This window comes from Arvicola amphibius, chromosome 4 (assembly GCF_903992535.2).
Source record: "Arvicola amphibius chromosome 4, mArvAmp1.2, whole genome shotgun sequence".
Classification (NCBI taxonomy): Eukaryota; Metazoa; Chordata; class Mammalia; order Rodentia; family Cricetidae; genus Arvicola; species Arvicola amphibius.
In genome coordinates, this window is record NC_052050.1 from 42,860,553 (window position 1) to 42,885,829 (window position 25,277).

General features: G+C 51.2%; 2 protein-coding genes across 3 annotated transcripts in view; one reads left to right on the plus strand and one right to left on the minus strand.

The window, feature by feature from the left end:
- Positions 1–1,375: 1,375 nt before the first annotated feature.
- On the plus strand, positions 1,376–23,900 carry Sarm1 (sterile alpha and TIR motif containing 1). Its single transcript, XM_038324654.1, has 9 exons — positions 1,376–1,842; positions 7,089–7,707; positions 9,349–9,561; positions 9,835–9,926; positions 10,033–10,268; positions 15,025–15,127; positions 15,193–15,382; positions 20,959–21,080; positions 21,208–23,900. The coding sequence occupies exons 1-9, from the start codon at positions 1,376–1,378 to the stop codon at positions 21,335–21,337; spliced, it is 2,172 nt and encodes a 723-aa protein (XP_038180582.1). The 3' UTR covers positions 21,338–23,900.
- Positions 23,404–25,277, minus strand: part of Slc46a1 (solute carrier family 46 member 1) — a 35,150-nt gene continuing 33,276 nt past the window's right edge. For both annotated transcript variants that reach the window (XM_038324657.1, XM_038324656.1), the window contains one exon: positions 23,404–24,782. In XM_038324657.1, coding sequence (XP_038180585.1) covers positions 24,725–24,782 — 58 coding nt within the window. In that variant the 3' untranslated portion in view covers positions 23,404–24,724. The remainder of the gene's footprint in view (positions 24,783–25,277) is intronic.

Below are 25,277 nucleotides of genomic sequence, written 5' to 3' on the forward strand. Positions count from 1 at the left end.
CCTGTCCTGTAACCAGGCTGACTTTGAACTCACAGAGATTGGTCTGTCTCTGCTTCCCGAGTGCTGGGATTAAAGGCATGCGCCACCTCCGCCCAGCTAAGAATGGTTGCTCTTAAGGACAAAACCATTTCTCCACTCCCAGAGCCCATTCCTGAGGCTCCCACTAATCCACTGGTCCTCAGTGGACCAGCCCTGAACTCACCTTCAGTGACCCCATCTATAAAGACTCGTTGAGCACACTTTTACACTCACATAGAAAGTGCGATCCCTCTATGAAGAAAATGCTCATTGGTACAGAACACCAGGATGGTCTTAAACCAAATTCCAAGCACCGGTATGCTTTTGAAGCCCCTAAGTTCTCTGTTCTGAAATCACAGGGGAGTATGCCTTTGGTGTCTCTTCTCTATGGGGCTCAGTAGTCTCAGCAGCAAAATAAACAAAATAAAGCACTAAATCTTACTCCCTATAGACACGCGAAGCCTAAGTGGAAACAGGCATTAAAGGACCTTAAGAATCTCAGCTGAGGGACCACTGGCAGTGGCACCAGGATTTATCCCTTCTGCATGTACTGGCTTTTTGGGAACCTATTCTCTTTGGATGGATACCTTGCTCAGCCTAGATATAGCAGGGAGGGCCTTAGACCTTCCCCAAAGCATGTGTCTTACCCTCTTTGTGGAGTGGATGGGGGATGGAGTGGGAGGTAAGTGGAGGGAAAGGGAGGAGGAGGGGGAGTGGGAACTTGGATTGGTATGTATAATAAAAAAAGACTGTTTGTTTTTTAAAGAAATAACAAATTAAAAAAGAAAAGAAAATTCAACTGTACCCTGTCATTTAGAAAAACAAAAACAAACAAAAAAAGGGGAAAAAAAAGAATCTCAGCTGCGATTCTTTAACCATCCGAAGGGTGTGTGGGTACATTCAGCCTGTTCGCTTCCACATCACCCGCGGCAGGGCCAGCGATGGGGAGCCAAGACTGCTCTTTCCAGCCCTTTCCACAATCTGGCACACCGCAAAGGAGGCGGGCCAAGGGATGCCTGGGGTGGGGCTTGCGCCGATGGCAGGGACGAGCTTGCGAGACCTAGAGGCGGGGCGTCAAATCTTTGACTCCGCTACTCAGAGGCGTGGTTGCTGTTGAGCATCTCACTCAGCATCACCGAGCAAGAGGCTGGAGCTGTGCTTTGTTCTGGGCACCGGCGCCTCTATCTTCTCGCCTCTGTTCCATCCTTTGCTTCCCTCTCCCCGCATCCCTTTCCCCAGCCGCTGCGGCTGAGCGCCCTTGCCAGGTTCTGGTTTTTGCTTTTTCCTCCCAAGGCGGGGGTCTCTCCGCCAAGCCCCGCCCCTCCAGGCCCGGCATGTCCCCTGCTGCCCCGCGCCCATGGTCCTGACGCTGCTCTTCTCCGCCTACAAACTGTGCCGCTTCTTCGCCATGTCGGGCCCACGGTCGGGTGCCGATCGGTTGACAGTGCCAGGACCGGAGAGGAATGGTAGCGCCAGCCCGTGGTGGGCTGCGGGCCGCGGATCCCGCGAAGTGTCGCCTGGGGTGGGCACCGAGGTGCAAGGCGCCCTGGAGCGTTCGCTGCCGGAGCTGCAGCAGGCGCTGTCCGAGCTGAAGCAGGCAAGCGCGGCGCGGGCGGTGGGCGCGGGCCTCGCCGAGGTCTTCCAGCTAGTAGAGGAGGCCTGGCTGCTGCCGGCCGTGGGTCGCGAGGTGGCCCAGGGTCTGTGCGATGCTATACGCCTGGACGGTGGCCTCGACTTGCTGTTGCGGTTGCTGCAGGCACCGGAGCTAGAGACCCGCGTGCAGGCCGCGCGCCTGCTGGAGCAGATCCTGGTGGCTGAGAACCGGTGAGGGAGCGCGCCATGAGGTGTGGGGAGGCCAGGGCAGCGGAGGTGGTTGGAGCTGGCATCCCATTGCTGATAGCCGCCTGAGCCCATAGTTCTCCCTTGCATCTGGGTGCCCTTCTGTGCTATCTTCCACCAGGCCAGCCATGACCTCATTCTGCAGTGTCTGATCAGGAACAAAAAGTTTTTTTTTTCTGGATTGAGAGGGTGGGGGCAGAGAAAACTGAGACACATTTCCTTCCTCTGTATGTGGGAACAGACTAAGCCTGGCTGTCTGTCTTTCACCTACCTCTTGGGACCTTCTCTGAATTATGAAGCACACAGAGAGCTCACTTTCCCAATCCTCTGGTGCCAGAGCAAAACGGGTTGTCACTTTCCTAATTCTCGCCCAAATCTCAGACTCTCAGCTCAGAAATTTTAGAAAAGTCACTTTCAGCACGCTGCCCTCACAAGTATCAGGGAAATGAGCGAGGGGCGTTTTCAATCACGTGGAAAGACTACAACGGTCAAAAATGCACATACAGAACGGTTTAGGTTGGGAAACCCGAGGTAAGATGCCGCTTGCCTTGCCTCTCTCATCTAACACCTGGTGTCCTATAATGGGCTTGGGCCGTGAATATAGAACCCGAAAATAGAGTGGATGTTTGCTGAATGTGTTGGGGTTCAGTTTGACTGGTGAGGGCTTGGTATGTGGGTTTAAGAAGCTAGAACTAGTACCTATGGAAAGTGGGTACAGGGAGCACCCTAGGAGAAGCAGGACTGCATGATGCAAACATACTGATATATTTCAACAATGACAATGACTATCCTCACCTATTGAGAGCTCTGAGAGAGGAACCACTAGTGACCAGTCCCCAAACACAGAGGATATTGCTTCAGGACCAAGGACAGGGCACAAGATCCTAGCCTTCACGCTCTTGCCCCAGAAACCCTGGGTCTCTGCGTTCTTGCTGAGTGTGCAGGGATAAGACTGGAAGGGAAAGAGGGAGGAACACACCGAGGGTTTATGAGGATTCCCCTCCTCCATCAATCAGCCTCCTCACTGACTCTTTTTGCCATTCTACTCTGGCAGTTTTAGTCTTCCCCAGGATATTGCTGCAGTCACTTCCCGGAATCCTAGATGGCTTTCTCTCACCTCTGAACTGCCAACAGTGCAGGGCTCTTCAGACCTGGTACCAGCCGGGCGGTGGTGGCGCACGCCTTTAATCCCAGCACTCGGGAGGCAGAGGCAGGTGGATCTCTGTGAGTTCGAGACCAGCCTGGTCTACAAGAGCTAGTTCCAGGACAGGCTCCAAAGCCACAGAGAAACCCTGTCTCGAAAAACAAAAACAAAAAACAAACAAACAAAAAAAAAAAACAGACCTGGTACCATGACACCCAGTGAGGACACCGTCTAACAGCTAAGTCATAGGCCACCCCACCAGGGGAGCAGAATGAATATAAAGGACAGACAGACCCTCAGGGAAGCTAAATGGTCTCCCCCAGAATACTGAGTGAGTAATAGAGGAAACTGTTTTTAATATAAGGAAAGAACAATGCTGCACATAAATTTAAAAAAATGCAAAGGTGTGCAAAAAAAGGTACAATGCTAAAAGTTCTCAACAAAGCCTCCTCTAAGGAGGAAAACCACTGGACTAATGTACATCCTTCCAGAGAGGGGCAGAGCATACACAAACATTTGCTCACAGTCACATATAAGCAACTGTCCCCTACTTGGCAGCTGGAATTTGAAACTAGAGCCCCAAAGATTATGGCCATTTCATCAGACCCACAGTCTCAGACAGCAGAATTGGGAAGGGAATTGACAGTTTTCACAACCAGCACACAGCTTTATCTTCAGGACTGTGTCTGGGTGGAGGAAAAGGTAAGGGCTGGAGGCTAAGACTTAGGGGTCAGAATAAAGTTCCAGCTGTGAACTGATGTTCCCAAGTAAGCCTTTACTTCACAGGGTCTTCGGTGAGTCCTCTGAAAATATGAGTGTTAGATGAGATGGTTTCTTCTTTCAATTTTTCTTTTTATGAGTATGAATGTTCTACCTGCATGTATATCTGTGTACCATGTGTGTGCAGTACAAACAGAGATCAGAAGAGGATATTGGATACCCTGGGCCTGGAGTTATAGAGGATTGTGAGCCACTATTTGGATTCTGGAAATTGAAACCAAGTACTCTAGAAGGCCAGCCAATACTCTTAACTGCTGAGCCAACTCCCCAGTCCTGAGATGATTTCTTAGGCACATCTAGCCCCGATAGCCTAAGAGTTGACCTAGTCCAAAGTGAAGGTGAAGGATCTTGAACTCTCGAGACAAAGAGACTGACCTCAGGTTTGGCATGACCTGTCTCTGACCTTAGCTTTCCTTGCTGGTGAAAGGAATGCCTGAGTTCCGATTCCAGGATGGATAGTTAGGATCGTTTGTTCCTTTGGGGGTAGGCTGTAGAGAGGCGGGGTAATGAGGTCAGGAAAGCTTTACTGAACTTACGGCATCTCCAGGACTTAACCAGGCCACACGAAGTGTGCAATGCCCTGTACACTGTGCACTGTGGTCACTGTGGCATCCACAGAGCAAGAATCCTGTTGCCCATTAAGTCTTTGGAAGTCACCTGACTAGGGGACATCGTCTGTGGAGGTAGGTGAGGCAGGAAGTTTTCATCTCTGCCTGAAGAATGGCAGCTTGCTTACTCTTCTGGCTGCCTTCGGGATCTGCCTTGGGCAAACCTTCCCTGCAGCAGCCAGTTCCTTAAAGCCTAGACACAAACTAGGCATCCCTTCCCCGAAGCTCTTTAGCAGCTTCCTATTTGTCGCAAAGGTAAAGTACCAGGCCTTGAGGAAGCTGAAGAGACTGTCAGGACTGATTTCTTCCCCACTCTTTCTTTGGATCCTCTGCTTTAGCATGAGGGAGTGTGGTTAGCTCCCTGGGGGGTATCAGCTCTCATCCAAAAGTTGCAAGCCTGTGCTTGCAACCCTCTGCAATGCAGATCCCCTTCTCCTGGCTCACATCCCAACCATCCTCCTGACCTAATCCCTAAGCAACTATTGAACATATTTCATGTATCTGGTGAGTTCTTTTCTTCTCTTTTGTGATGCTAGGATCTGGAGTCAGGACCCTGAACACGTTAAACAAGCACTTTGCTGTTAAGCTGCATTCCCAGCCTGTCTGTCTGACTGTCTGTCTGCCTGCCTGCCCAACTTTCTGTTTGTTTGACATAGGATTTAACTAAATTACATAAGCTTACCTCAAACTCACAATCTAGTCCTGGCCTTGAGTTTCAATTCTCAACTTCTTTTTTGTTTGTTTGGTTGGCTGGTTTCTGTGACAGGGTTTCTCTGTGTAACAGTCCTGACTTTCTCGTTGTCTCCCAAGTGCTGGAAATAAAGGTGTTCGCCACCATGCCCCGCTTAATTCTCGACTTCTTGAGTAGCTGAGATTAGAGACGTGTGCTGCTGTGCCCACCCTGGTAAAACCTCCAGGCTTGTTTTGAGTGCAGGCATTTTTAATTTACACAAATGTCGCTGTGGTATATAGTACATTACGTTTCCTTTTCCAACTCCATGTTAGGGTCATAAGACCCTTCATGTTACATACCAGATGTACTGGAACACACCTTTAATCCGAGCACTCAGGAGGCAGAGGCAGGTGGATCTCTGTGAGTTGAGGTCAGCCTGGTCTGCCTAGTGAGTTCTAGGATGGCCAAAGCTATATATAGTGAGACCCTGTCTGGAAAAAAGCAAACAAAAACAATAATAATGAAAAAGTTACAATGTTACAAATCTTCTCAGTCATTTGTCACAGTGGGTGAGCACCTGTCCAGTTACTTCTGAGCTTGGTATTGACGGCTCCAACTTCCTCCCTTCACAAATAGCATCTTGACACCTGTGTCCTCATGACACCTGTGTCCTCAGTTAGACTCTTTTTAGGAGAGATTGCCTGCTCCCCAGATTAACCTGCCCACCTGGCACCCCTCCTACAGTGCTCAGGACCGTCGCAACCCTCCCGCCCTCTGTGTTGCCCACCTGCCAGGCAATCGTTACTCCTCTGACTACCCAGAAGGCTGCAGTGTCTCTTGGTTGTAGTGTCTCTTTATGTTCGCCGTATTTTGGATTTTCTCCTTCATATATTGTCTAAGACTCTGCTCATTTTTCTATTGAATTCACTGCATTTTGTTGGTTTGATTATTTACTTACACACTCTGTGCATAAGTAAACGCTTTATTGTTTTTCTCTTTTTCCTGACTGATGTTAGACACTGTTTATCCCTGGCCTTTCTTCTCTTCCTCAAACATGCTAGCTCATCCATGGCAGGGCCTTTGTCCTGGCTCGTCCCCCTCTCTCTCTCCCATTAGGCTCTTCTCTGAGTCATTTGCAGGCAGGCTTCTCAATATTATTTCCCAGATAAAATCTCCTTAGACGCATCCCACCTCCATGACATCATCCAGTTTGCTAGCATGGTGCCTTACTACTCAGAACTTGAGCTCTTATTGGTTACTTGTCCACCCCTGGCCTTGTTGGCTGGGGCTGAATAAAATGTCAGGCTTATTCATTGGTTAGTATCAGCCTCTCGAGTGCCAAGTCGGGAGCATGGGAGGTCCTCAAACAATATCGACCGAGTGAATGAATTAGCACACACTAGTCATGGACTATGAAGGAATGAATCATTCAAGGACAGGCTTAAGAGTGTCGTACTTCCAGAGACACATCAAATGACAGGTTCACATTTATTGTGTTTTACGAATGATCTTTTTAAAAATTTATTTTCATTTTTTATTGTGTCTCTGTGCTTGTGTGTGCATGTGTGTGCAGGTGCACTCCAAGACCAGGAGAAAGCAAAGGTTCCCCAGAATTGGAGTTATAGGCACTTGTGAGAACTGAACTCTGGGCCGCTCTGCAAGAGCATCAAGCAGTCAAACAGCTGAGCCATCTCTCCATCCTCTTTACGTATTATCTTGTTAGTCCTGATAATATTTTTATAAGATAGGCATTATTTTCCCGTTCGTGAGGTGAGGAAACTGAAGTTGACAAATGAGGTATTGGCAATTAGAAAGCAGCAAAGAAGAACCCGGAGGGCCCAGGGATCGGCTATAGAGTTGGAAGCATTCAGCCAGCTTTAGGGAGAAGGTAAAGAGGAGACGGCTGCTGCCTGCGGTGTCTTTTATGGCACTAGTGAGGCCCAGGAATCAGGCCAGGCCTCCGTGAGAAAGCCAAGCTCCGGAGACTGCAGCCACATCATGTTCTCTTTCTCCTGTCGCCCGGCAGGGACCGTGTGGCGCGGATAGGCCTGGGCGTGATCTTGAACCTGGCAAAGGAACGCGAACCGGTGGAGCTGGCACGGAGTGTGGCGGGCATCTTGGAGCACATGTTCAAGCACTCGGAGGAGACGTGCCAGCGGCTGGTGGCGGCCGGCGGTCTGGACGCGGTGCTGTACTGGTGCCGCCGCACAGACCCGGCGCTACTGCGCCACTGCGCCCTGGCGCTGGCGAATTGTGCGCTGCACGGGGGCCAGGCGGTGCAGAGATGCATGGTGGAGAAGCGCGCCGCCGAGTGGCTCTTCCCTCTCGCCTTCTCCAAGGAGGACGAGCTGCTGCGGCTGCATGCTTGCCTGGCGGTGGCGGTGTTGGCTACTAACAAGGAGGTGGAGCGCGAGGTCGAGCACTCTGGCACGCTAGCGCTCGTCGAGCCGCTCGTGGCATCGCTGGACCCCGGCCGCTTTGCCCGCTGCCTGGTGGACGCCAGTGACACAAGGCAGGGTCGCGGACCGGACGACCTACAAAGCCTGGTGCTGCTGCTCGATTCGTCGCGTTTGGAGGCTCAGTGCATCGGGGCTTTCTATCTGTGTGCTGAGGCTGCCATCAAGAGCCTACAGGGCAAGACCAAGGTACTGGTGTAGAGGAGGTGGCTCAAGGGTTAGAGAGAGTCTGGGAAGGTTTCTCAGAGGAAGCGATCTGCAACTGGGATTTGAATACTAGTAAAATTGAAGGGACGCGGCCGGGCCGTGGTGGGGCACGCCTTTAATCCCAGCACTCGGGAGGCAGAGGCAGGCGGATCTCTGTGAGTTCAAGGCCAGCCTGGTCTACAAAAAGCTAGTTCTAGGACTGGTTCCAAAGCAACACAGAGAAACCCTGTCTCGAAAAACCAAAAAACAAAACAAACAAACAAACAAAAAAAGGACGCATAGCATAGACAGTGATATGGAACATGTCTACAGAGTCAGATAGGTCTCTGTGACTTTGAGGCTAGCCTGGCCTACATATTGAGTTCCAGGCCAGATAGGGCTTTTAAAAAAAAGTATAAGGACTTAGATGAAGCAATCAGAAGGTAGAGGGACCAGTCATTTTGGCCTTGAAGGCAAGGCTCAAAGTTGTACTTGGTCTCTGGGGACAAGAGAAGGGACTGAGAAGTTTTTAAATAGGAGACCCTCGATGTTTACAAAAATCAACCTGGCTGCTGTAGAAGCGGGGGTTGGGTGACAAGGGTAGCTCGAGGCTGTTGTGAGTGCTGGGGAGGCAAACTAAGAAAGTGGAGGAAGGAAGGAGTGTGGACGACCGCAGAGAGAAGCAGACAGATTAGGGATTTATGCTTGGGAAGGGGTGAGGGAGCTGACAGTGCTTCTTAGCCGTGAATATGAGGTGGTAAACTGACTGGAGATCACAGGGGAAGAGGGGAAGACCCGCAGGCACTACTGAGTTCTGGGTGCCCAGCGGAGGTTCAGTTGGCAGCTAAGCCACCTGCATCTAGAGTCTGGGAAAGAAATGGCAGCTGGAGAAAGAGGACCTCGATGTAAATGGCGGTCACCTAAGTCACAAAGGGTCCCTATGGCCAAGATCTAAACCGCAACCTTTGCCTGCTTCCCCACCTACTGTAACCTTGGGCAGCTAGCTTTCCTCCTCTGGAACATGTTTTGTAAATTTTTTTTTTAAGATTTATTTATTTTTATTATGTATACAACATTCTGCCTGCATGTATGCCCACACGCCAGAAGAGGGCACCAGATCTCATTACAGATGGTTGTGAGCCACCATATGGTTGCTGGGAATTGAACTCAGGACCTCTGGAAGAGCAGCCGGTGCTCTTAACCACTGAGCCATCTCTCCAGCCCTGTTTTGTAAAATTGAAGGAGTCACTGGAATGCATGGAGGAGTCTCTGATCTATCTGGATTCCCATGATGTAGTGGGGTTCCAATCAGGCTAGAAAAACTAAGGATTTAGGAACACTTCAGATGTGGGAGCTGGGAGTATAGGACTTAGGGTCTGCTGCCACCTGGCGTCCATATTGAGAATTACAGGCTTTATCCTAGGGCGGTTGGGCGTGGAAGTTGGAGGTCATAATCAAGAGTGAATGCGTTTTAGGAGGGAAAATGCATCGAGGACAGAGGGGAAGGGACGACACGCGTGACTTAGTAATGAAGGCTAGGACAGTTGGTGGGCCTTTCCTCAGAAGAGAGATGCGACTGGGCACGTCTGGTGGCAGCTGGGGAGCTGAGAACCTTAGGCTCCCTCATCCGTCCTCCTTCCTAAGGTGTTCAGCGACATCGGTGCCATCCAGAGCTTGAAACGCCTAGTTTCTTACTCCACTAATGGCACCACGTCGGCGCTGGCGAAGCGCGCGCTGCGCCTGTTGGGCGAGGAGGTACCCCGGCGCATCCTGCCCTGCGTGGCCAGCTGGAAGGAGGCCGAAGTCCAGACCTGGCTGCAACAGATCGGCTTCTCCCAGTACTGCGAGAACTTTCGGGTAGAGCCCCGGGCAGTCATCTCCCCCTACACCAAGCGGGCGCATTCCTGACGGGCGTGCGGCTGCTGGGGGCGTCCTGAGCACAGGAGCCCGCTTGCCCTGTAGGCCTCACGTCAGCAGCGCCACCGTGGCCTTTTAGGGGTGGGAAACCCTCAGCCACCCTCAGAGTCCCATCGGCTTCCTCTGCCACCTCCTGTTCCTTTCCCTTGCGTCTTGCACTGTGGGGTGGAGGGAGGGGAAGGAGAGCCTTCCTCACTCCTCCCCCTCCCCCAGGATCAGCAGGTAGATGGTGACCTGCTTCTACGGCTTACAGAGGAAGAACTCCAGACAGACCTGGGCATGAAATCGAGCATTACCCGCAAGAGGCAAGGAGCCCCCAGCCAGTGCAACCCATTCTCCCCCTCTGCCACGAGCCCATCCTTAGCACCCTTAGCATCAGAACGGTAACATCGTTTTCTACCTGCTGGGCAGGTTCTTTAGGGAGCTTACGGAGCTCAAGACCTTTGCCAGCTACGCTACATGCGACCGCAGCAACCTAGCAGACTGGCTAGGCAGCCTGGACCCTCGCTTCCGCCAGTACACCTACGGCCTGGTCAGCTGCGGCCTGGATCGCTCCCTGTTGCACCGCGTGTCAGAGCAGCAGCTCCTGGAGGACTGTGGCATCCGCCTGGGGGTGCATCGCTCACGTATCCTCTCGGCAGCCCGAGGTAAGCGCGCCCACCTGGGAACCCCACTCCAGCTCCAATCCTGAAAGGGAGGGGCGGCCGTGGCTGGAGAGTCAACCTCCCTGGGGAGTGAGCTTCTGATTGGGTTACACTGGCTTTGAGGATGTAAAGATGATATTGCAGCCTTTTGCCCTTAAGAATTCCTCCACCTGAGATGGGTACCAGGGAGGGAGATAGGAGGCATACAATCAACAGGTGGCGGTGGTCGGAAGCATTCGCAGGACTACTGTGGGAACCCAGAGGAATCACTGCCTGTCTTGGTCACCCAAGTTCAGACTTGGAGAGGAGGAGGTGTTGTCCAGGTTTTGAGGGACGTGTGGAGGCAGGGAGAACAGGAAGGGCAGCCAGGCAGGGGTAGCTTTAGCAAGGATAAGGACAGGTAGGGCAGTACATGTGGGTGCCACTGAAGGGCACTGGTGGTTTGGGGAGGGGATGTGAGGGTTGGGGGAAGGCTTACCCTAGTATCTGGCAGCTTACGCAGCCTGGGTTCTGGCAGTACATCCTAGCAGAGCCTAGGGCACTGGCAGCCTCCTTTTCTTGGACAGTCGCTCTTTGGCTAGCTCTTACATGTCCATAACTGTGTATCCCAGGTATCACAGTTAGTTTTTTTAAAGACTGACTGTGTGTATATATATATGTGTACCTCATGAGCTTCTGGTGCCCATAGAAACCAGAAGGGGGGTGCTGGAGAGATGGCTCAGAGGTTAAGAGCACTGTCTACTCTTCCAGAGATCATGAGTTCACTTCCCAGCAACCACATGGTGGCTCACAACCATCTATAATGGGATCTGGTGCCCTCTTCTAGCATGCAGACACACATGCAAACAGAATACTGTATACATAATAAATAAAATCTTTAAAAAAAAAAAGCAGAAGAGGGCATCAGAGCTCTTATAATGGTTGTGAGCCACCATGTGATGCCGGAGACTGGACCTGGGTTCTCTAGAAGACCCGTAAGTACTCTCAACTTCTGAGTCATCTCTCCAGCTCTTGTAGTAAGTTTTTAATATATAATCTCATAACTGAGTGTGGAATTATGCACCAGTAACCCCAGCACTTGGGAGGCAGAGGCAGGAGGATTACTGAAAGTTTAAGACCAGCTTGGGCCGGGCGGTGGTGGCGCACGCCTTTAATCCCAGCACTCGGGAGGCAGAGGCAGGCGGATCTCTGTGAGTTCGAGGCCAGCCTGGTCTACAAGAGCTAGTTCCAGGACAGGCTCCAAAAAAGCTGCAGAGAAACCCTGTCTCGAAAAACCAAAAAAAAAAAAAGAAAGAAAAAAAGACCAGCTTGGTATACATATGGAGTCCAAGGTCATCCAAGGCTGTGTGAGGCAATCCTGTCTCAAAAAGCAAACAAAGATAACCCACTTATTTCTACAACCATTCTATCTAGTAGGAGTTCAGTATTTTAAGTCAACTTTTAAAGAACAATAAGAGGCTCTTTGGGCTGGTAAAGTGGCTCAGTGGGCAAAGGTTCTTATATGCTAAGCTTTATGCCCTGAGATCAATCTCCATGACTCACACAGCAGGAGAGGATACACTTCCCCAAGTTGCCCTCTGGCCTCCACAGGTGCTCTGTGGCACCCCACCCCATGAATATATAAATGTAAGAAACATTTTTTTTGAAAGAGACCTGAACTTGAAAAATAAACATACCAGTGTCCAACTTGAGGTATTTTAAAAGGTGTGTCCTGTGCAATCAAATGTTTGTATCATAGGCTTTCATTTTAGAGATAATAAAATAAAAATAAAGGAATTTAAAAACATTCCCAAGGTTATAAAAGCCATTAAATGACGAATGGGATCTGAGCCCACTGTTTGTTTTTTTTCTTTCTGCATCACAAGCAGACAAATGTGTGTGGTGTTAATTATGAATATTATTAGAACATGAGTCCATTTCACTTCATCCTTCCGTTCAACAAGAACTCCTAAGCATCGACACAGCACTGGGGACTGTCGTCTGCCTCAAGAAGGTCGGCTTTTATCTTTTAGCTCCCAATGAAACTCCAAGATTTCTTTTGATGCTGTTGCTTGTTTGTTTTGTTTTGTTTCATTTTTTGAGACAGAATCTCTCTATGTAGCCTCAGAACAGGCTGGCCCTGAACTTCAGAGATTGACCTGCCTTTGCCTCCCACGTGCTGAGACTAAAGGCTTGCGCCTTCTCATCCAGCTAAGATTTCCTTCTCTCTCTCTCTCTGTAAGGTTCTAAGGCAAAAATAGTTGTTACTCTGAGGAATAAAGAAGCCGCAGTCTTCACTTTTTGTTTTGTTTAGTTTTATTAATGAATTAATTTTGTGGCAGCGTTTCTCTCTCACAGCCCCGGCTCTCCTAGAGCTCGCTCTGTAGACTAGGCTGGCCTTGAACGCCTCCCGGGATCAAAGGTGGCGTGCATCACCACATCTGGCTGTTTTGCTTTGTTATTTTATGTGTGTATAGTTTGTTTCTATGTCTTGTGGGTGTATGTGTGTTCTTGCACATGGAATCCAGAGGCCAATGTTGAGGTGTCTTCTTCTTTCTCTATTGCTCGACACTGTGTTTTGTTTGTTTTGAGACAGGATCTCACTATGCAGCCCCTCTGACCTAGAACTCAGTAAATAGACTATGGCTGGCCTCAGACTGATAGAGCTCTCACCTCTGCCTCTCAGTGCTGGGCTCTAGGGCATATGCCACCACAGCTACATTATTTTTTGAGACAAGATCTCTCACTTAATTCAGAACTCCCCAGTTGGCTAAGCTGACAGCTGGCTCTGGGGGGTCCCCCTTTCTCCACCCTCCTCCCTTCTGCAGTGCCAGGGTTACAGGCGTGAACCACCATGCACGGTTCACATTTTTCACGTTTTATTGTCTTTGTGTGTGTGTGGTATCGCAGTCAAGCCAATGGCCTTGCACTTGAGAAGCACGTGTTTCTCTTCTGAGCCACATTCCCTGGCCATGCATGGTTTCTTATCTTATTACACTTGTGTGTGTGTGTGTGTGTGTCAGTATTGGGGGGCAAGCATTCCATAGCACACGTGTGGAAGTTGGAAGTCAGCTTTGGTCACTTGGTTCTCTCCTGGCCACCTGAGTTCCTGGGATTGGACTCAGGTTGGCAAACTCGATGGCAAGTGTCTGTCACCACTGGGTCATCTTACTGGCCCATGCAGCTTTTTGGTTTTGTTTTGTTTTTTTTCATAGGGGCAATGACCTCCTCAGAGGGCACTTTTAAGGAGATCCCTCTGGTGATGTGGCACATGGAATGGGATGGTTAATCCTAAATGGCTTGGTTAATCCTAAATAACTAAGCTGTCTTAGTTAGGGTTTCTATTGCTGAGAGACGCCATGACACCGCAACTCATATAAGGAGCACTGGCGTGCCTGGTTTACAGTTCAGAGGTTCAGTCTATTGTCACCATGGCGGGAAACATGGCTGCGTGCAGGCAGACCTGGTGCTGGCTACAACTTGATCAGAAAGTGGGCTGAGATATGGGCAGTATCTTGAACACAAACGATGGCAAAACCTGTCTCCATAGTGACACACTTCCTCCAACAAGGCCACACTTACTTCAACAAAGCCACACCTCCTTATAGTGCCTCTCCCTATGAGATTATGGGGCCACTTGCATTCAGACTGCCACAGGAGCCCATTGAGGAGGCTGGTGCCGGACACCTGCAGCAGGGATCCCAGATGTTGAGTAAACCGAAGGGAGACTCCACACAGTAAGGAGCCTGTGCTGACTACCGCACACTGGCGCCACGAAGGTAGAATTTGCCCTGTTTCGTTTCCTGCTGTATCCCTAGCACTGAGGCTGACAGCCAGCCTCGTGCACAAGCTTAGTGAATTAGATGATCCCGGCTTGGAGCAATGTGACTCTCTCTCCCTCTCTCATGTGTGTCAGTGTGTATGTGTGTCAGCATGTGTGTGTGTCAGTGTGTATGCATGCCAGTGTGTATGTGTGTGTCAGTGTGTGTCAGTGTGTATGAGTATGTCAGTGTGTACGTGATCAGACAGGGTCTCATGTAGTTTAGTCTGGTCTTAAACTTGCTATATAGTTGAGACTAGCCTTGAACTTGTGATCTTTCTGCTGCCACCTCCCTGGGATGACAGGCACACGCCGCCATGCCCAGCTTTCAGTTCCCCTCACGGTGATGTGAAGCACAGCCGCGTTCCCGCTCACATCACAGTTCTCTAGATTCTGTGAGGCTGGCTTTGCATTGGCTGTCTTGGCTTAGCTGCAGGTTGCTGTGGCTGCTCTGAGCCCGGCTGAGTGGGGTGTCCAGGAGGTGTATTCAGTACACCTCCCCTTGCAGTCCTTCACACTCGCCATGGCTTACCAGGACACTGGCAGCATTTGAAGCTGAGGAGCACCAGCTTTCACTGACTAAGATGTTAGGCAGGAGTTGAGGCAGAAGCCTGGGTTCCTGGTGGAAGTGAGGAAGAAGGGCCAAGGGGAAGGAAGGGCATCACCTAGGTTCAGTTTGGAGTGCTTGTGGGCACCTGGCTAGAGTCTGCAGTTCAGAAGGCAGGTAGAGCTAGGGAGTCATGTCAGTGTCCCTAACCACTGACCCTTCCTGCCCAGGACTAGCCGAGGGGTGACTTTCCTTCCCATGGGATCCTCTTCTCCGTCTTAGTGTCCTCAGTGGCCTTTTCTGCCCAGACTGGCCTGAGAAGTTTGAGTAGACAGGGGACTAAGAGGATAGACCTCGTGCTGAGTAGTGGGGAGGGGCCACCTTCACCTCCATGTCTCTTTTCTTGGCCCCAGAAATGCTACACTCACCATTGCCCTGTGCTGGCAGCAAGCCCAGCGGAGACACCCCAGACGTCTTCATCAGCTACCGGCGGAGTTCCGGTTCCCAGCTGGCCAGGTGAGGGGGTGGGCAGGTGACTGGGGTTTGGAGGCCGGGCCACAGTGTTGACCCTGTTTCTTCAGCCTCCTGAAGGTGCACCTGCAGCTGCACGGCTTCAGCGTCTTCATCGATGTGGAGAAGCTGGAAGCCGGCAAGTTCGAGGACAAGCTCATCCAGAGTGTCATGGCAGCTCGAAACTTTGTTCTGGTGCTATCTGCTGGGGCGCTGGACAAATGCATGCAGGACCATGACTGCAAGGACTGGGTGCACAAGGTAGGTGCTGGCCCAGGCTCTGTGTTGAAACACTGGGTGGGGAGGAGGGGCCGAAGCGTTCCCCTCAGCCCTTGTTTTCTGCACGGCCCCCGCCACTCTCAGTCCCAGGTCGTCTTTCTGACTCGGCTGAAGTCAGGAGCCACTGCCGAGTCTGGAGTGGGATTTTAGCTACCTAGGCTCTCGCAGCCTCAGTTTTCTCATCTACAAGGTAGGGATGGCTTACCTGTCCTATTCGTGTGTAAGGCTGGACAGTGAGACCAGGGAGGGGATGAAAATGCGTGCAGAATACAACATCTGTGAGCTGGATACGGTGGCGCATCACTCGAGAGGCAGAGGCGAGATCACCTCAAGTTCAGGACCAGCCATGTCTATTTATCAATTTCTGGACAAGCCAGGGCTACCTAGTAAGACCCTCTCTCAAACACCCAAAGTTAACCCCAAAACAAGACCTTTCACAGGGGTCACTTAAAGCCATCAGAAAACAGATATTCCATTATGATTATGATGGTAGCAAAATTGCATTTATGAAGTAGTAACAGAAATTGTTTTATGGTTGGGGTCGCCACAGCACGAGGAACGGTACTAGAAGATTGCAGCATTGGGAGGCTGAGCCGCTGATCTAAGGTGTTGTGAAAAGGGCTACAAGGGCTCAATTAGGAAGCCTTCAGCAGAAAGTGTGGCACATAATGGCAGCGATTATTATTATTGATTGAATTTTTGTGACTACATCAGTTTAATTCCCCATTGTACCTCCAGTGGATGGTAGAATGTCTTAGCCCTCTCAGAAGGCACAGACCACAGGTCCATAACACACCTATAGGTTATCAGTCACATATCAGTCAGTAAGAATCAGAGCTTGGGCTGAGGAATGCAGTAGTCAGCTGAGGGATGCTGTAGTCAGCCAAGGTTTCTTTGCCTCCATGCAGCCGAGGACGAGGATATGGCCACAATGAGCCTGAGCTGTGGCACTGGCCTGTAGACCCAGCCACTCAGGAGGGTGAGGTTGGATGATGGCTTGAGCCCAAGACCTAGTCTCTTAGAGACAGAACAAGACAATGAGGCTGGAGAAAATGCTGTGGTTATCGAGGAGGACCAGAGTTAGTTCCCAGCACTACAGCCTCCTGCGATCCCAGTTCCAGGCCATCTGAGGGCACCTGCACTTATGTGCACACCACACAAGCACACATACATGCCCCTCACATGCTCACACAAGCATGCATATGCACACAAGCATACACACAAATACACGTAATTTAAAATAAAAATTAGAGCTGGGGGTGGTGGCACATGCCTTTAATCCCAGCACTTGGGAGGCAGCAGGCGGATCTCTGTGGGTTTGAGCCTGGGCTACATATCAAGATCCAAACCAGCTAGGATCAGCTATACAGTGAGACCCTGTCTCAATAAAATAAAATTAAAATTAAAAATGAACAAACACTGTAAAAAAAATTATGCCCACAGTGGCTCATGTAAACTCTAAGCCAGGGCTGGAATGATCAGGGGAGGAAGCAGAACTGGAGAAATGTCTTAAGAACACTGGTGCAGGTCTGGTGAGACAGCTCAGTGGTTAAAAGCACACACAACTCTTACAGAGGACTGGAGTTCAGTTCCAAGCAGCCCCACCAGGAAGCTCACATCCTCCTGTACTTTCAGCTCTCCGGGATCCAGCACCCTCTTCTGGTCTCTGAAGCTACCTGCAACTATCCATACACAAACACACATAGTTAAAATAAAATGCATATTCTAAAAAGTAGGCATGCAGGTGAACAGAAGAGAAGGTGCTCCAGGCCGGGTACAGCAGCTCGAGTCTTGAGGGAGACAAGCAGCGAAGGGAAGCTGCAATGTCATGCTCCCCCAGGCTTCAAACATGACGGCCTGAGTTTAAAGCGAGGCTCAGAGATGCAGCGCAGTTGTGGTGTGGAAATCGGAAAACTTGGACTTCAAAGCCCATTCTCTTCCCCAGGACCTGTGTTGTGTTCCATGACATCACATGAGATCACGTGGGGGACTCAGCTGACCTGAGTCCTAGTATCTTAGTTAGGGTTTCTTATTGATGTGAAGAGACACCATAGCCATGGCAAAAGTTTTGTTTGTTTGTTTGGTTGGTTGTTTGGTTGGTTTTTCGAGATAGGGTTTCTCCGTAACTTTGGAGCTAGCTCTTGTAGCCCAGGCTGGGCTCATACTCACAGAGATCCTCCTGCCTCTACCTCCCGACTGCTGGGATTAAAGGCGTGCACCACCACCGTCCGGCTTTTTTTGGTTTTTCAAGACAGGGTTTCTCTGTATATCTCTGGCTGTCCTGGAACTTGCTTTGTAGACCAGGCTGGCCTCGAGCTTACAGAGATCCTCCGCCTCTGCCTCTGCCTCTGCCTCCTGAGTGCTGGGATTAAAGGACTCACCCAGATGCTTAGCAGAGGCAGCAAGGCTTGGATGACACAGCCCTGGATGCACTTAAACTCTGAAGGCTTAGCCTGGAGTTCTCCTGGGCTGCATGTTTGAGGAGCTTGGGAGGAAACACCTTCTGCTCTTGGCTTCCCTCCCCGTTTTCATAAGATGATGAGGCTCCAGGAGCACAGTCTATGAGAAAGCGCCATAGCTCTCTTCCCAGGCTCCACCACTGAGCCTGGTGAGGGTGGAGCATCCAGGCAGCTGGCATGGCTTACTCCTTGGATTTTGTCCCAAAGCCTCTGTCATTCTCTTGGGTTGCTTGCGGGGCCTAATTGTCTCTGGTTTTCATACTCCCTTCCCGGAAGCCACATTTAGTGGCTAATCAATATACAAACCCACAAGTGAACTGCACTTTAAAAAGTCCCATCCCTGATGGGACTTGAAAGGCAGAACCCATTTGGTAAGTGCTTACATGATCACTATTAACAGTGAATAATGTCCCCTGAAAAGTCTGTGGGGCAGGTTTTAGCTCTGTATATTAAAGAGAAGGAGCCCATTGTTTCCTTTTTAAAAAATTATTTTTCCCTTTTTGGAGATATAGGGTAGCTATGTATACCCCAGGCTAGCCCCAAATTCACAATCCCCCCATCTTAGCCTTCCCTTGTGCTAGGATTACTGTCCTGAGCCACCACACCCCACTGCTCCTTAAATATGCAGTTTTTAAGAGCTAGCCCCTGTTCTACCCACTTGCTGTGGAGTGTTGCCATTATCCCACCCAACAACCCTGTAAGATCACTGGCTGGCATTAACCCATTCTACATATTGGAAAACAGACTTTGAAAGCCTATTATCCTTGCCTTGGGTCACAGAGCCTGTGTCAGAGACCCCACACAGCCCTTATTTCTTTTGAGGTTGTAACCGAACACTGGACAGGAGGACGCTCCGGGGAGGAAGGGCTTATTGTAGCTGACAAGGCGGGGGCTACCTCCATTGTGGAAAGGAAAGCTGGGAGGTCAGCCGCAGGGGGAGACTGGTAGCTCTCACCTTTGGAGCAGGAAACAGAGGGCATGCCATTCACCTGGCTTTCTCCACCCCCCCCTCCGCCTCCTGCAGTCAGTCTGGGACCTCAGCCCATGGAATGGTGCCAACTACATTCAGGGCAGTTTGTCCCCCCTTAGTTATTCCCTCCCTCCCAGAAATACCCTAATAGACATGCCCAAAGGTATGAGCCTCACTAATGCTCTGCGTGGTTTTTTTTTTTGTTTTTTTTTTTTGTTTTTTTTTTTTTTTTGTTTTGTTTTGTTTTGTTTTGTTTTTCGAGACAGGGTTTCTCTGTGGCTTTGGAGCCTGTCCTGGAACTAGCTCTTGTAGACCAGGCTGGTCTCGAACTCACAAAGATCCGCCTGCCTCTGCCTCCCGAGTGCTGGGATTAAAGGCGTGCGCCACCATCGCCCGGCTGCTCTGCGTGTTTTAAAAATGCATTCTGCTTGTGTGTGTGTGTGTGTGTGTGTGTGTGTGTGTGTGTGTGTGAGAGAGAGAGAGAGAGAGAGCGCATGTGTGCACGCACATGTACATGCACATGAGTGCATGTAACATAGCACAATGAGGAAATGGGGGACAACCCACTAGAATGAGTTCTGGACTGATTCAGAAGGGACTGATCCCAGGTTGTCAGGCTTTGTGGCAAGCACCTCTACCTGTTGAACCATCTAACTATCTCACTGGCTCTCTGGGGTTTTTGCTTGCTTGGTTGTTTGGTTTTTTTGAGACAGGGTTTCTCTGTGTAACAGCTCTGACTGTCCTGGTGCTCACTCTGTAAACCAGGCTGACATTGGATCTTCTGGGTAATTTTGCTTTGTTTTGTTTTTTGTTTTTATTGAGCTATACATTTTTCCCACTCCCCTTCAACTTTTTTTTAAATCCAAAAATGTCAGCAATCAAAATGAACCTGGATCTTTTTATTTCAGAATACAGCCCCCAGCTACTATGTGTATCGCTTCATGCATTCATCTGTCCAGTCAGTACTCAAGAAGGGCTGACTACGGGCAGGGCTTTGTGAAAGATGCCAAGAAGTATGGTTAATGAAAACCAGGCATGGCCCCTGCCCTTAGTCACCTTGTGACACCAAGGAGAAGAAACTTCAACTAAATCACCCCTGAATTGAATTAGTTGAAGTTTGCCGCAGAGCCAGTGGGAACCCGCACGGGAGAGCTGACTTGATCGGAATGTGCGGACAGGTTCCTTGGGGAAAGTACTGACTGAGCTCAGACCAAATCCAGGAGTAGATATAGGTGGGAGAGCAACGGTCTAAGGAAGAGAGGCAAGATGAGAGACCAGAGTGGTCGAGCCTTGGTGCTTGCTGAGTTCCACCCCCATGGTCTATGAACCACCCTGGAAGCTCTTCAACCCCCACTCATGAGGGGATCTTGTGGAAGTTTTAGACATAGGCACCGCTAATGAAATTGTGGCTATTGGCACTGAACTCATTCTGCAGCCCCTCCTGAGAAGTGGGTGGACCTCAGAAGTCCTAAGCCCCGTGCTGTGGTTGGTCTTTCTGAAACCCAACCCCCATCAGGAATTTTCTAGGCCACTTCCCCCATCCAGACTCTGGGGCTAGGGTCATGGCAATAGTGAAAATACACCCAGGAGACTCCAGTAGTTTTAGGCGCTCTAGGCCTGCCTGTCCCGAGATAAAGACACGGTTTATAAATTACCGTGAAAGCTGAGAGCATCAGGGTACATTCCAGAGGGTCTCAAACCAGGGGTGCTCTCATATATGGTGGCCTCAGGGCTGTTGGGTGGGATGGAGGTCTTGTGTCAGTCAGATCTCCATCACATGACAAACATCCAGGACAGTCAACAGGAAAGATTTACTGTGGTCCATGGATTCTGAGCTTTTGATCCACGGTCACTTGGCCCTGTTGCCTTGAGTCCTGCTGTGAAGTAGAACATTCATGGTGGCCAGGAGGCACAGAGGGGGGAAGGCACAGGGTACCTTTCTAGGGATACCCTTTCCTGCCCCCCATGACCTACTTTATGCAATTAGTCCCCACTCCTGATGTCTTCACCGATTCCCAACAGTGATTCCCAACAGCGTCATCTGCTGGGGACTGAACATCCAAGACATGAGCTTCGCAGGGGTTATTCAAGATCAAACCACAACAGCCTCTTTCTCTTTCTTTTTCCAGGAGATTGTGACTGCTTTAAGCTGTGGCAAGAACATTGTGCCCATCATTGATGGCTTTGAGTGGCCCGAGCCCCAGGCACTGCCTGAGGACATGCAGGCTGTGCTTACCTTCAACGGCATCAAGTAAGACCCAGGGAGAGTTAAGGAGCTATGTGTGTGTGGGGGGGGGGGGCATCTGTGTGAAGAAAATGGCGCTGGCCCACAGCAGCCCCTGCCCACCCTCTGACCCATTTGGCCTCTGTGTCCACAGATGGTCCCACGAGTACCAGGAGGCCACCATCGAGAAAATCATCCGCTTCCTTCAGGGCCGCCCCTCTCAGGACTCCTCTGCTGGTTCTGACACCAGTTTGGAGGGAACTGCACCAATGGGTCTGCCTTAGCCTGTCCCCAATTCCCACGCCCTGCTGTGACCCCTGGTTCCATCATCTCCCCACCCTTAAAGGAATAGCTCCTCTAGAGCCGCCTGGGCTGAGGCAAACCAGACCCTTCTCAGGAAATGGCTTTCCCTGCTGCTACACAGTGGCCTACTTCTAACCCAGAGATGCCAAGCACGGGGTTAAATGAGAGGACTTTTCTGTCAGGCCCTGCCTTCAGGTTCCAACTCCCATCCAGCGCCATGCCCCTGCTTAGTTCTGGATACTCAAGACAGGGGAAGGACATTCTCTGGTCTCCTGCCCCAAGAGCAGCCAGCTTGAGTAGGGTGAGCTTGGCAGGCTCTGGCAGGAGTCAGGACAATGCCTAGTCCCTCTACCTGGGCCCAGGAGGCATCTGGGGTTGAGGATCCCCCAAAGGCTGTCCACTCACATTGTGCCTAGCCCCTGGCTCACCTGGATTCCCACTGCCTCATGGCCTTGCTCTGTAACTACTTGGTACCCCGCCAGATTTCTTTAGGCAGCCTCCTTTGCCATACTGGGAGTCAGGGTGCATCTGGGCTGGCCCTCTGCCTGGCCTTGCTGCCCTTTCTGGTGCAAGAAAGGACCCCTTGCTTGTTCAGGGAGACTGTAAGAATCCACCCTAGCCCAAACCTCTGTGCTGTGCCTAAGGCTCTTGCCTAGCCTGCTCTACCTGGCTTCTCCAGCTCCTCCCCCACACAGGGCTAAGAGAAGCAGACCAGGGAAGAAGCTTCAGCAGAACCAGCAGCCAGGGTAGAGCCTACACCCTGGAAAAGAGGCAAGACCTCTGCAGACAAGGGCGGTCTTTCCCACAGAAGTGTGTCCACTTCCACTGGGAATCTTATCAAAACACAGAGCAAGCCATCCGGGAAGTTCCTGAACCACCGCCGTCTTCAGATTTCCAAGGGAGCTAATGCAAGGTCCTCACCAGCTCCTGTCATGTTCCAAACACCCTACTCTGGTTCCTAACCCTCCCTGGAGCCTTTTCCAGTCCTGTCACCCCAGTTTTACAGAGAGGAATGGCTGAGGTCCCCAAATCAGTGGTGGCAGCCTCAGATTCTGCCCTAGTCCTGACACCCAGCACCAGTGTCCAGACCATTGGCTCTTGCCAATACCCAGCCTTCAGCTTGGAGTCAGCTGTCCTCATCCTGCTGCTGACCTCTGGAGGCAGTGGGGTCACACACCTCTCCAGGAGCTGGCAGGGTTACTTGCCCTCAATCCCTACTGTCAGAGAGCCAAAGGGCTTTCTCTCCAGGCCTAGGGACACCTTCCTTGACTGTCCTTCCTGCCAAAGACCCCATCGTCCATGGGTCATGGCTGGCCTCTGGCTGTGACTATCTGTCCTGCCACCAGTGCCAACCCCACACCCTGTTCTGAGGTGAGGCAGATGGAACGGTGCCCTTGATGACGAAGTCAATAACGATACAGTATATGAGTTCCTCCCGGGAAACTACCTATCTCCAGTCCACACTTTCCAGAGGGCCCCGTGGGCAGCACTCAAGAAGTTTCTAGGTTTTCTTATTTGGGACACAGGTCACTACTACTACCTCCACTGTCTGGCCTTCCACTGACCTGTCCCCTCCTGTCTTTCTGGGGAACCAGAGCACAGCCTAGTGCCCCAATCAGGGTAGCAGTGCCAAGCCTGCTCTAGTGAGGTACTCTGCTCTGTGGTGACACAGCTCAGACTGCAGGCAAAGCCGGCAGCTGACCCTCAACTTCTGCCCAGCAAGGCTGACCACACTGACCTCAAGACGGGCTCTTCAGTAGCCCTTCAGACTGCCCAAGTTTGCATGGTCTGTGGGTGAAGGGTTTTCTGCCTGGCTGGGCTATATAGCTGTTGCCCCAAGCTGGGGCTGAGTCAGAGTGGTCACTACCCTACACCCGCTACCCCTCTCTAGTGGGCGATGAACTCTTCACAGACTTTAAGAGGGTAAACATCTAGCCATGATTCGTTCATCCCTTCACTAGGCATGCAGAAAGATGGAGGGATCCAGAGCATCCAACCACTGTGCTTCCTAACACATCCAATTAGAGGGATCCTTGTAACCAGACAGTTTGGGTGGGAAGCTGACCCAGCTTTCACTAGGTTTATTCAAGGTCAAGATGCCAGAGAGGAGCCTTTCCCTCCTCACAGTGGCGGGGTCAGTAAGGCAGGATGGACCCCACTGCGTTTCAGGGGGCCTTAGAGGGGCAGTGAGGCAGGAGTGGACCCTGCTTGTGTCTGACCTGTGCCAAACAGGCCGAGAGTGGGAAGACAGAAAGCCCCAAAGCCCAGTGACTCTTCAGTCTGACTCAAATGATTTACTGTGACAACTGACATAGCTGAGGTCAAAGGTGAATAGGCTGAGGTCAAGGGTGGGCAGGCTGAGGTCAAGGGTGGACAGGCTGGGGTCAAAGGTGGATAGGCTGAGGTCAAGGGTGAACAGGCTGAGGTCAAGGGTGAACAGGCTGAGGTCAAGGGTGAACAGGCTGAGGTCAAGGGTGGACAGGCTGGGGTCAAAGGTGGACAGGCTGAGGTCAAGGGTGGACAGGCTGAGGTCACGGGTGGACAGGCTGAGGTCAAAGGTGGACGGGCTGAGGTCAAGGGTGGACAGGCTGAGGTCATGGGTGGACAGGCTGAGGTCAAGGGTAAACAGGCTGAGGTCAAGGGTGGACAGGCTGAGGTCACAGTAGACAGGTCGAGGTCAAGGGTAAACAGGGTGAGGTCATAGTGGACAGGCTGAGGTCATGGGTGGACAGGTTGAGGTCACAGTAGACAGGCTGAGGTCACGGGTGGACAGGCTAAGGTCACAGTAGACAGGCTGAGGTCACGGGTGGACAGGCTGAGGTCAAGGGTGGACGAACTGAGGTCAAGGGTGAACAGGCTGAGGTCAAGGGTGGACAGGCTGAGGTCAAGGGTGAACAGGCTGAGGTTAAGGCTGGACAGGCTGAGGTCAAGGGTGGATAGGCTGAGGTCAAGGGCTGATTCTTAACCACAGTGCTTCTCCCTCTGGGCCAATTCTCCCCACAGGTACCACACTTATCATTAGGGGTGGCTGGAGGCCACAGCACTCATCACAGACCTAGTCCCATGGGCTGGAAGAAGAGGTCGGTCCCCATGCTTCAGTTGGTCCCTGAAGTGCTATCTCCTTCATTCTGGAGGCTTTTGAATGGCAAATGGCTTAAAAGGGTGAAAAAAAACACCCTTGCCTCAAATGGCTCCCTGCAGCCTGCCCTGAGTGGGTGCATCCTGGTCAGACTATAGATCCTATGCAGGGACTGGCTCAGTGGGAGACCAGGTGATGCCCATCACTGGCTTGACCACCCTGTCCAAAGTGAGTACTGCCCTCAGAGGGCTGGCTGGTGTGGATCCACTGTTCCATGGCCTCGAGCAGATCAGGAACTCTGAGGAAACTGCTGGAAGTCAGGATGTGGAATAGCTTTCTCCAGTACCCTGTGAGAGACCAGAGAGATGGTTCAGAATTGAAATGGAGAGCCTCCAAGCCCATTCTAGAGAGGTGACATAGGACTGACTTGGGTGGGCGACTCCAGGTGTGTCCCTTCCCAAGCCGACAGGCATAGGACAATGTCCGTAGGCAGAGGACTCTGGAGAAGAGCTCTCAAGACTTCAGTGGGTCGGTCTAGCCTGGGGCTCAGCCACAAGTAGCTGAGTAAGTTTTCTTTCTGTTAACACAATTCGAGGATGGGGCAGGCTGTGGGGGCCTGAGGGAGGACACAGCCTTGTCAAACAGTAGTGTTAGCCTGGCCCCTCACCACATGTCTATCTTACTCTGGAGATGGCTCCTAAAACATCAGGCAGCCACCTGCATGGGGTAGGGTCAGCCCTGGATGCCATACCCAAAGGACAAGGATTCCAGAGGCAAAGCTGCCGTTCAGTTAGGAGCAGGGGAAGGAGAAAACCTCTCAGAAATTAAGACACCATGATGAG

Bases quoted from the DNA above. Each gene is read 5' to 3' on its own strand.
- Sarm1 (XM_038324654.1), top strand. From the start codon at position 1,376: ATGGTCCTGACGCTGCTCTTCTCCGCCTACAAACTGTGCCGCTTCTTC. The intron at 9,927-10,032 runs GCAAGGAGCCCC...CCTGCTGGGCAG, and splicing joins TCGAGCATTACCCGCAAGAG to GTTCTTTAGGGAGCTTACGG. The intron at 15,128-15,192 runs GTGAGGGGGTGG...CTGTTTCTTCAG, and splicing joins TCCGGTTCCCAGCTGGCCAG to CCTCCTGAAGGTGCACCTGC.